This window comes from Poromitra crassiceps (assembly GCF_964638095.1).
Source record: "Poromitra crassiceps genome assembly, chromosome: 6".
NCBI lineage: Eukaryota > Metazoa > Chordata > Actinopteri > Beryciformes > Melamphaidae > Poromitra > Poromitra crassiceps.
In genome coordinates, this window is record NC_139627.1 from 18,499,201 (window position 1) to 18,510,770 (window position 11,570).

General features: G+C 44.4%; 1 protein-coding gene across 2 annotated transcripts; it reads left to right on the forward strand.

Moving 5' to 3' along the window:
- Positions 1-256: 256 nt before the first annotated feature.
- ash2l (ash2 like, histone lysine methyltransferase complex subunit) lies at positions 257-11,161 on the forward strand. Of its 2 annotated transcripts, XM_083639321.1 has the most exons (16): positions 257-318; positions 419-564; positions 1,908-1,996; positions 2,168-2,259; positions 2,497-2,592; positions 2,678-2,773; positions 3,653-3,728; positions 3,960-3,977; positions 6,352-6,451; positions 6,613-6,830; positions 7,085-7,252; positions 7,558-7,751; positions 9,107-9,199; positions 9,319-9,417; positions 9,626-9,685; positions 10,488-11,161. In XM_083639321.1, exons 1-16 carry the CDS (start codon positions 316-318, stop codon positions 10,593-10,595), a joined length of 1,656 nt encoding a protein of 551 aa, XP_083495447.1. In that variant the 5' UTR covers positions 257-315; the 3' UTR covers positions 10,596-11,161. The 2 variants fall into 2 exon arrangements, with proteins under 2 accessions (XP_083495447.1, XP_083495448.1); XM_083639322.1 differs by lacking the exon at positions 3,960-3,977.
- The last annotated feature ends 409 nt before the right edge of the window (positions 11,162-11,570 follow it).

Genomic DNA, 11,570 nt, shown 5'->3' on the forward strand with positions numbered 1-11,570 from the left:
AGCCAGCTTTCTGAATGATTTGCTATTCATACCATACATTGACTAACTTGCCTGACATTGTCTCAAGTTAGTTAACGTTACACTCAACTATAGCTAACTGCCTTTGCTCACTAATTGTGTGTCAAAAACATGTGCAACCTGTCTGCTTGAGCAATGTAGTTATATGGGTAGAAAACAAGCTAGTAATTCTACCAGCTGTACAGTATAAATGTTCTGTGAAATAACCTGGTTGTCTTTTTGTTTACTTTCAGCGATGCGTCATTTGGAGAACTACCTACTAACGTGGATACTGAATCTTCAAATGGCAAAGAGGGAATGGTAACATGGATATACATCATTCTTATTATTGTTTATTATTATTGTCATTTAGCTCCAATCAGACAAGAGCTCTTTTAAAGCAAAACCGGATTTCTCACAGGACACCGGTGGCGAAGGCTCGGAGGTCGCTGACGCCCTGACTGGATCTGGGGATGAAGAGAGTGGGAGGCAGCTGGGAGACGTGGAGCTGCAGTGTGCCTTGTGCATGAAATGGTTCACAGCAGACACATTTGCCATCGACACTCTGTACGTATGATTAGACCCTGCCATTCAATTGATGGTCAAACAGTGACATCTTAGTTCAGACCCAAAGCGTTTTTTTCAGTCAGAACGCTATGAAAATCATGTCAAGGGCGCTTCCATTGTGCACAAAACACAGCGCACGGAGTGGGTTTTTTCCCCCTGCAGTCGCGCGCACTAGAGTTGAGCACACAACGACTACAAGGACGGTAGCCAGCTGGTTTTGTCTGTTTGATGTTGTTCACTGTCAATAAGAAAGACAGATTATTGCGAATTCTGGCAGCAGCGAGGTGGAGGATCCCCCTGGGAGGAGAAAATCTAGGAGTAAAAAGACGAGCAGCGCGCCTTTCCACCAAATGTTCAACTTTTTCAGCTTTAAAACGCCCAGAGCGCTCCGTCAAAAAGACGAGACGCCACCAGCGTTTAAACACCAGGTGCGTTCCTTGAAAGAGGAGCACGTCGTCTAGCGCGTCCTTACATAGAGAATGAATTGCAGAAAGACGCTGGCAGCTCCAAAAACGCTTTTGGATCGAATGTCCCCTTAGTGGTTCTTTTGTGCCACAACGAACAAGTAAGACGGTGTTGTCAGTAATTGTCCATAGCTGTGTTGACATGGAGCCTTTTAATCAGAATAGCAGCCCAATCAGTTAAAAAATGCCTCATATGAACCAGAATCAGAATAAATCAGAATCAGAATAAACTGGCTTTCTTTATCTCGCCTCTTTCTGCACACGCTCGTGCATCTTAACACAAGCAACGTCAATTAACGTTAACCTTTTTTCCCGGGACGATTGGAACCCCGGGTTGCTCGGGCTTGATGTAGGCGCAGCCAGTTTTTACATCAAGTCCTGACTCTGCCTGTCCGGGCCAGTTTCGGTTTACAGCGGTGGAAAAATTAGAAATGGACCCACATTTTGCTGGCACAAAACAAAGCATTTTTATTTATTTTTACACTGGTGCTGCATCCGAGAGAACATCAGTCAAGAAATATCTGACGTATGTCCATCTTTTAAAAATGTAAGCCCATGTTAGAGTGCTGGATTCGGTGTTTTGTGCATGTCAGAAACTTTTGTTCTGATTCCATACTGTGGAGCATGTTAGTTAGCACACATCTCAATGCGATCCTCGTATTTATTGCTCGTGTGCTGTAAACACGTGGCAATCTTCCTTCGGAATGAGAAAAAAAAAATCTCGTAACTGCAGCTATTGTTGCTCGTGCCTGTTGCTTGTTTCTATTTTTCTTGTTTTCTGTCGACTCTTACTGTAAGCGGCTTTGGGTCATTGAAAAGCGCTATATAAAACAAATGAATTATTATTGTTTGATCATCTTCCCTCCTCCTTCCCTACAGGACCTGTCTTCCCTTTATGACCAACTATGTGTTTCACTGCAACGTGTGCCATCACAGCGGCAACACGTACTTCCTCAGGAAACAAGCCAGTAGGTGTTCCCATTGAGCCTCAGCTCCTCTGTGCTACACACTCCCTAACGCATGCTGTGTTAGTGTCGTTCACGTGTAACTGTGGATTTCATTCTTCTTGGACTTAACAGCAGCTTTTGCCTCTTCATTACTTGTCATTGACAAACTGGTGTTGCTATTGTGTGTTTCAGACCTGAAGGAGATGTGCCTCACAGCCTTGGCAAACCTGACATGGCAGGCCCGGACCCAAGAACACCCAAAGACCATGTTCTCCAAAGACAAGGTGAGTCTACTCAACACAATACCGGTACTTTTACCACAAAATACAAGAAAACCTCCAATATAGAGCAGTTGTGCGGGAGGTAATACAGTTTCATTATTCTGTTTAATGAATAAAAATCTGTAGTTCTGTATCCCTATTAATGCAGTATTGCTGTTTTGTTTTTGCCTGGTGTGTGCGCACACATCTCCATTTTCACATATGGAAAGATTTGTCTGTGTTGTTGATTTGTTGTTGCAGGATATCATACCATTCATTGATAAGCACTGGGTGTGCATGACAACTCGTCAAAGACCAGTGAAGCTGACCTGGCCCAACAACATAGTGAAGACAATGGTAATGGGACTTTTTCATGATGTATAGAGGAAAGACAGGTTGTTGTTGTGGTTGTTTAGAAATAGTTCCTATGTGTATTTTCCAGAGTAAAGAGCGAGATGTGTTTCTGGTGAAAGAACACCCTGACCCCGGCAGCAAAGACCCAGAGGAGGAATACCCGAAGTTTGGCCTGTTGGACCAGGTACTTAGCACACACCTGACATATGTACTAGGGATGTTCATTTCGAATCAATTTCCATAATCGAAATCCGGGAAAATTAATGATCAATTATCGATAATATTAATAATAATATTTTTTTAATAGTGTATTTCTTATTATTATTTTTTATTTTATTTTACAAAATGCCTATGTGCGAAGCGCTATGAAGCGCTTTTCAATCCGCCTGGTAATGGTGCTCGTGATGGAAGCGCATAGTATAGCTGGCTCAATCACATTGATCAGGTCTCGATGAGGTTCCAGACGGGTGATCTTTTCTGCAGGCCGGCCGAGGACGAGGCACCTTCCTCGTTAACCAGGCTGGGATCTACGCTGTTCAAGTGGTGAATCATTGGCGTCTAGCCGTGTTGTACTTATAAACGGCATCACAGTTCTTGCAATGAACAATGTCGTCTTTTAACTTAAAATGGTCCCAAACAAAACTTTGCTTCGCTCGCTTCATTTCCTCGTCTGGCTGAGTGCTGACAATGTGCTGTTGCTGTTCTCAGTTCTCACCGCAGCAAGCCCAGTGAGACCACGCCCATAGCCCCACGCAGAGTTGTCTCATAGTCCCATTGCACCCTCACCTGGTTGCGACCACATAGTGAAATCCAATCTTATGCTGGAGTTTCAGCACATTTAGGCCTATTTGATTTGATTAAAAAAAAAAATTAAAAATCGATAAAAATTCCACGTGATCAAATCAATTCCTTAACGATCAATTATCGATTTTCGATTATTGATGAACATCCCTAATGTACCACATATGAAGACTTGGCACTGCAGAAAATCAAGAACTTTTGTATGGGTCTAAAGCAGAATTTCAGTTTGCTGTGATCCTGACAAGTACTTCCTCTTCTGTAGGACCTGGGAAATATTGGACCATCATACGACACCCAGAAACAGACCACTGCCACCCCCACTCCCGGCGGGCTAAACGGTAAGTACAGAACGCAAAGAAAATGTAGGTTATAAAATGTGATTCAATTCTCCATGCAGCAGAGATAATAATAATAATTGATTCAGTTCTCCATGCAGCATAGATGATAATAATTGAACTGGGGAAAATGTTTCACCGACCTTAAGTAATGGCCAGCATGAGCTACCCAGAATAGAGAGTAAGAGACTGTTAAATCTGATGACTTTGGCAATTCTGTGCATTGTGTTCCAGGTGGATCAGCGTTCTCAGGTGAATATGTAACAGTGTGTTTTGTGGTCTTGTCAGCCTGTGGATAGAAGTTGACCCTGAGGTTCAAACCAGACATCAGCCCCCAAATCACTATTCAATACGGGCCTTGAGCAAAACTCATCTTCAGTCAGTATCTTATGGGCAACTTCATCCAAGTCCAATTGTAACCTCCCTGTCTGCTCTTTGCGTATGTCCCCCCGCCCCCCCAAAAAAGCTTTTCCCCCTTTGATTGGTGACCATGTATTGTATATCCTCCTCGTCCTCTGGCTTGCTGCTCATGGCCTCTCAAATCCCTGAAATCTCCTGTAGTCTGAAATGACACTTTGTACTCCACATAATGATATATGTGAGAGTCAAGTGCCATTTTGGATTTGCCATCGGCTTTCATCCACTACTAATTAGCCTCATCTCCCCTTCCTCCTCTGCTTTTGACTTCCATGACAGACCCGAGCCGCCATACTTATGCATCCGTTCCATTTGAAACAAATAGCATTCAATATAAATAGCCAAGAAGCTCCCTTTTTTTCTCTTTATTATCTTTCAAGTTTGATCAATTACTTTTGAGACTTCACTGCATAGGTGTTTGCAGTTGGTAAGGACAATGGCGATGTTTCTTAGCCTGGTATCCAGCCCCAATGAATCCTTCATTAGTGAAGTAAATGGTTACAGCAGCAATAGTGGGCTTAGCTAACATAGCTAACAGCAAGCTAGCTATTCAACATACAGGTGCGTGGTTGCAGCATTCTGTAATAGAGAGCCCCAGGAATGAGTCCGGAAAACATCGATGCTAACACTTCCCGTTCTTCACTGTTTTCGCCTATGATATTTTTGAATGGGTTTTGGCGCGATGCTTCTAATGAGGTCTCTGGGCAATGCAAGCTTAATCAAACGCGAACCAGTGTTTAGTAATATCATCTTCACACATGAGGACCACTTTTATGAGTTTTGAAGCTTTTACGTGCCGTTAAAAGGGCGGCTAGCTAGCAGACGGCTAAATGAGACTACACTGTTGAGTCGACGGGGATATTATACGTCAATAACGTCATCACTTCACAGGACGAACACAGAAATTATCTTTCCCTCACCTGGTTCAGCCAGGGTTCAGCCCGGGGTAATCAGTGCACAGCAGCGCACACATCAACAACAGTCCAGGTTGAGTGGTGACGTGACGGGGAAGCCTATGTGACACTGTGTGTAGTTCTGGATTAGCTTAGCACGAGCTTCTTACTTCTAGGGCTCGCATTTACGCTTCAAAACTCATGAAAGTGGTCCTCATGTGTGAAGATTATCCCGCTGAACACTGGTTCGCGTTTGATTAAGCTTGCGCTGCCCAGAGAGCTTATTTGAAGCATCGCGGCAAAAACCCATTCAAAAATCCCATAGACAGAAACAGTGAAGAACCAGCAAGTCCGGGACTTCGGTCATCGGTAACGTTAGATTAGTCCCGCCGCCTACATCGACCAGCCAATCAGGCATCCCGGACAGTAGCTGTCCTGAATAACCGCCAGTGGACGGCCGCCTTGCGTCCAGACCCATATGAAGAGTGATGACAAAGTGTGATTGATATGGGGCTGGATACCAGGCTAGATGTTTCTCTTGAGGCCCCACAAATATTCAACAATTCTCCGGATTCACGTTTTAAAAATCAATTCACATGGTGCTAATGAACTGACAGTAACAGGAGCTTTACAATGTACAGACTCACTTTGTTGTTAACGGTTTAACACTCGGTCCGATACCTGAAGGTTGCCTCAGGCTTACCGGACATGCAACTGTTTTGTATAATGCAGGTTTTCAGCCAAATGTAAACATGCAGAAGAGAGGAAAACAGCTCCTTTTATAATTACAGTCAATAGCATTTCTTAATCACCATAAGGTTGTGCAAGGCCTGTTGGAAAGACGAACCAGTGCTCCTGCTCCTCTTTCCTTGAGTGTTTAGCACATAATAATTGCGTTTGAGCTTTTTTTTTTTTTTTTTTTTTGTATTTCATGTCGTCTTCCCCCCCTCCCCCCCAGAATATGCTACTAATAATTAAGCATTACACCATATTTATGCAATATATATGGTACCATAATTTTCCATCTATCCATTGTTACTCCTGGAAGGAAGGGGAGAATGTGAGCAGGAGGTCCCAGGCACTGAGGGAATCATATGACAGGGCGGTGATGGAGAGGGGTTGCCATGCCAACTAATTCCTGCCTCTTTGTGCCTGCTGTCTCCCTGAGTACACCAAACTCTTAATAACGTGCTTGCTGTGTGTGTGTGTGTGTGTGTGTGTGTGTGTGTGTGTGTGTGTGTGTGTGTGTGTGTGTGTGCGTGTGCGTGCGTGCATTTGTTTACATTCATAGCGTAATCTGTGCTGTTGTCTTGAAGGTGCTTTGGCCCCAGGCCCATCAAAAGGGAGAGGAGCCAAACGTAGACTGCAGCAACAACAGGAGGGAGCAACTGCAGGGGCAGCGAAAAGAACCCGCAGGTACACAAATGTTGGGCAAAGACACACACAGTAAACCTTTCGGGCACCCTACGGCCTACGCACATGCCAAAGGAATTTGGCCCTCTGTTTAATTTAGTATGACTTGTATCAATGTGGAGACAAAATGAGCCTTTACCTCTCTGCTCTGTCCTCCTTTGTAGTGACCCTCTCTTCTCAGCCCAGCGCTTGCCGCCCCATGGTTACCCACTAGAGCACCCCTTCAATAAGGATGGGTACCGGTACATCCTGGCAGAACCAGATCCCCACGCCCCGGACCCAGAAAAACTAGAACTGGACTGCTGGGCTGGCAAACCCATACCTGGGGATCTGTACAGAGCCTGTCTGTATGAGAAGGTGCTGCTGGCCTTACATGATCGAGGTACTGCAGAAGAAAGTCCATCTGCATGCTTGACTTCACATTTCTCATATCTCCAATCCAATCCATATATCATATCGCCCTGCAACAGAGAGCTGAACACTGTTTTTTTTTTTTTTTTTGTATGGTCTATTCCTTTCTTTTTCTCTTCTTGTTTATTTTGATGTCAGTTTATCAGGTTGATTTTGTTATCTTTTGTCAGACCTCAGTCTATATTTATGTTACATTCGCAAAACTCCTATACATTCATGTTCCAGCACCTCAACTGAAGATCTCCGATGACCGTCTAACGGTCACGGGGGAGAAAGGCTACTCTATGGTCCGGGCCTCCCACGGTGTACGCAAGGGATCCTGGTACTTTGAGGTTTCCATCGATGAGATGCCTCCAGATACTGCAGCAAGGCTCGGCTGGTCTCAACCACTTGGTCAGTACAGTAGAGCCTCATACACACACCGAACCCACTTTGTACTAAGTTGGCATTAACATGCATTCTGGTTGATCAGTTGATACAGATGGAGCAACATGCATAAGATCCAGGTGTAATTGTACCCCCGAAATGCATTCAAAATCCGATCAAGAAAAGTGGCTCCAGATGCTTTCGGAGATGCATGTGACCCCATTAACAACATACTGTATCTAAATCATATCTAGACACCGTCTGAATAGATGATGCCAAGTTCTTATTAGAACGCTTGCGGTGTTCAACATTGTTCCACGTTTGTATCATAGGTAACCTGCAGGCTCCTCTGGGCTACGACAAGTTCAGCTACTCCTGGCGCAGTAAGAAGGGCACGCGCTTCCACCAGTCAATAGGAAAGCATTACTCCTCAGCCTATGGCCAGGGAGATACACTGGGCTTCTTCATAGAGCTGCCTGATGGCACCGAGACCGCCAAGGCTCTGCCTGACACGTACAAGGACAAGGTAACAACGATGCTATTATAGAGATACTGCATAACGCGTCATCATTCAGAAACCACTCCCAAGACGGGGGAAAACAGAAAGCCCCCCTCCAATCCTGGCGTTCTCCTATGTCACGTGCATGGTTGCGTGTTGCAGAAAAAGATCGTATATACAGAAGATGAACACTCCAACTTACTTCCTTGACAGCTAGATCCACATTTTTCTTCTCGCCAACCACCTTCGACCCTCCCTATGGGGCTGACCGTGGGTAGCTACTGGGACGTAAGTTGGGGCTTGGCCAGCCCCGGCTGGGTCACCTGGGCGAGGGTGTATGATGTTGCGAGACCCGAAACATCCTATGACCCCAGGGTACATCACTGAGGATACGTCCCAGTTATGCATCCATGCGATGTTTTTTCTTTCTTTATTAGTTAGCCTGGCCTAGCCAGTGACTCATAGGAATAGACTATGTGACAACCAGGAAAGACTGGTGACTACTGGAGAGTCAGTTGACAGCCGGAACAGGGACGGCACCCGGGTAGCAGTATGGGTTAGCTCCCCAGCCTGCGTCTTCCGTGAGGAAGAAGCCCAAAAACCCACGAGAGGCCTTTTAGGAGGGCCATTCAAGCCGCAAGTGGAGACTGCAGTACCACCAAGTACTGGTACTGCATGGTGTCCACTAAGATACCATCACCTCGGAATGAGATGTTTGGAGCGGGGGAGTCTGGTGCAGCGCACAGGTCGTAGACCTGGTGAGACGAGGGAGGAACCCGGCCGGGTGGCAACCCACAGAGCTCGGTCCCTCTACGTACCAGAGCTCTCTCCCTCCCCCGGTCCCGGCAGAGTAGTTCCGGAGCAGCGGATTGAGTGGCCCTGACCGCATGACCACCTTCGACCCTCCCTATGGGGCTGACCGTGGGTAGCTACTGGGACGTAAGTTGGGGCTTGGCCAGCCCCGGCTGGGTCACCTGGGCGAGGGTGTATGATGTTGCGAGACCCGAAACATCCTATGACCCCAGGGTACATCACTGAGGATACGTCCCAGTTATGCATCCATGCGATGTTTTTTCTTTCCTTGACAGCTAGATCCACATTTTTCTTCTCGCCAATTTTTAATGGCTTCCTTGTTTTGCTCAGGAGTACAAAAAAACTTTTAACTGCCGATTTTTTACATTTGTTGTCTGCGCAGCCCACCACACAACAGCTTTTAGCTATGTTTAATTCAAGGAAAATGACGCTGGTGTGTGGAAATGAACGGAGCTTTCCCCCCGTGATGGGCGTGGCCTATTTCATGCAGTGTCTCTACGAGAGAAATACATTGAGAGCACATACGTCTTCACTCTGACTCTTCATGGTTCTCCTTTTTTCCTTTTCAGGCTTTAATTAAGTTCAAGAGCTACCTGTACTTTGAGGAGAAGGACTATGTGGACAAAGCAGAGAAAAGCCTCAAGTCCGTCAGCCCCAGCAAGGTGAGTTGAACCACCGCAAAGTCATCCTTTCAGAGAGTAATCCCTGTGCTGTAATCCTTTTTAGAGAGTCATATCCCTGCACTGTTTGCTGGTGTTGACTTGCGACTCCTCTCTGTCAGATGATCTTCTATAAGAATGGGGCGAGCCAAGGTGTTGCCTATGAACATCTGTTTGAGGGCCTCTACTTCCCTGCCATCTCACTGTACAAGAGCTGCACGGTCAGTACAGCATGTTGTGATGATGCGCCGTCTAGTCTTTCTTTACATCACCAAAAGGGTTCAACCTGTTTTTAATGACCCCTACTGAAAAGGGAAAAGATACTACTATTAATAATAAGTAGGTTATTTTGAATGCATTAATAGTATCCCAAGTAAATGTGTGCTTTCCCTTTTTCTTTTTACTTTACTGTACCTTGTCACGTTTCAGGTATCTGTTAATTTCGGGCCGCATTTCAAACACCCACCCAAGGACATAAAGTACCAGCCGGTGAGCATCTGTCCACACACACACTCTTCTCTTCTCTTCTCTTCTCTGATAAACACTACTGGATTCAGGGATGATGTTTATGAGTGTCCCCCCCCCGCCCTCTTTATAAACCCTTTTTTAGATCACTTTATGATGTTGACAACACTGTTTCTTTTTTGCTTGCTGTATTTTTCTATTTTTCTATTTGTTGCTACTTGTATAATTATGGATGTTTTCAAGATTGTTGTAGATTGTTGAGCACTGTCTATTTTATTATTCAAGTGTATTCAATGTCTTTTTCCCCCTGATTGAGCACCCATTTGCAATCACCTCAAGGTGCTCAGACAGGTTATGTCCTCTTCATTCATTGGATGATTGATTGATGGAGGCACTCCTCATATGTACAGTATATATAGATGGAGATATGTGCCGCCCATAATAACACTTGATGAAGGTCTACCGACCGAAACGTTTGTCCATCCAAGAATCAAACATATATTCTCCAGAGAAGGGAGAGGGTGTGCGAGAGTTTTCTGTTCTACTGGCTGTATCTTCCTCCGACGCACCTGTCACACACTTGGCTTTGCAGAGACTTCATTCACTGAGTCTATTTTAATGCAATACTGAGCTATGTTTATAAGTCGACTATGTTAATGCAATACTGAGCTATGTTTATAAGTCGACTATGTTAATGCAATACTGAGCTATGTTTATAAGTCGACTATGTTAATGCAATACTGAGCTATGTTTATAAGTCGACTATGTTAATGCAATACTGAGCTTTGGCTTGCTTGACTTTCTGTGCTTTGTTTTGTAACCTCAGATGAGCGACATGGGCTGGGGAGCTGTGATTGAGCACACACTGTCTGACATGCTGTACCATGTGGAGACAGATGTGGATGGAAGACGCAGCCCACCATGGGAAGGATGAACACACACTCCTCTACGCCTTGAGTTCAGTACAGAGACACCCAGTCAGAACATGGGCCCATCTTCAGCCAGTCATATTTAGGAACCCCACACTGCAGTACATGTGTAGGTGAAAAGAGAACATTATGGTCGATTTCAACTCCGGCAATATCAGTTTTGCCTGACAACATATTGGAGGAAAACGTGTTAAAACCTGACGAGATTGTTCTGAAAAATGATCAAAACAAGCGGATCATGGACAGCTAGATCTCGTCAAGATTTGTTAGAGCACCATCAGCAGACATTCCACACTGGTTTGTGAAGATTTGACTTGTATAAATCAAAAGATTTTTGGTGCTTTGCTTTTTTTAAATGTATGCTTTGATGTAATCCATTATCAGTTTCACAAATAATTTTTGCTACCATGTTTTACCACTGCCACTCTAGCTGTGGCCAGCCAGACTTATTTCAATATTTCATACATTCTTTCTGGAGACGAGAACTAATTACGTTTTTGTGTATTCTCTCTGTTATGTAAATTTTGTCTGTTTCATATGTGTGCCAGTTATTTACAACCGTTTTATATTCTGGGTTAAATAATAAAAAAAAAGATGATGTAGACATTTGGAATTCAATAATATCAAATATATGGAACAGAGTGTTGCATTGATGCATGTGCTAAAATTGCCAGAACATTAGTATTAACATTTAGGTCAGTGGTGCCCTAGCGCCGCTTAGAGGTCACTGATCTCTTCATACTAAGAGGAGATCAGTGACCTATAGGCGGCGCTAGTGCATCACGCATGTGAAATAAAATTCATTCTTCACATAGAAGTCTTCACGGGTCCAAAACGAATCCAGCTGTCTTGTAAGCTTAGATTGGACCCATCCATTATTAGATAGATTAAAAATATTTTTGCTTGCTATTAAAAGACAGTCGTTTCAGTTTTATAACTCATACAATTTAATTTGCTAAGAACATTCATTCTAGCTGTTT

Excerpts from the sequence above, each read along its gene's own strand:
- ash2l (XM_083639321.1), top strand. Across the intron at positions 565-1,907 it reads ACATTTGCCATCGACACTCT|GACCTGTCTTCCCTTTATGA; the intron begins GTACGTATGATT and ends CCTTCCCTACAG. Across the intron at positions 6,452-6,612 it reads GCAGCGAAAAGAACCCGCAG|TGACCCTCTCTTCTCAGCCC; the intron begins GTACACAAATGT and ends CCTCCTTTGTAG.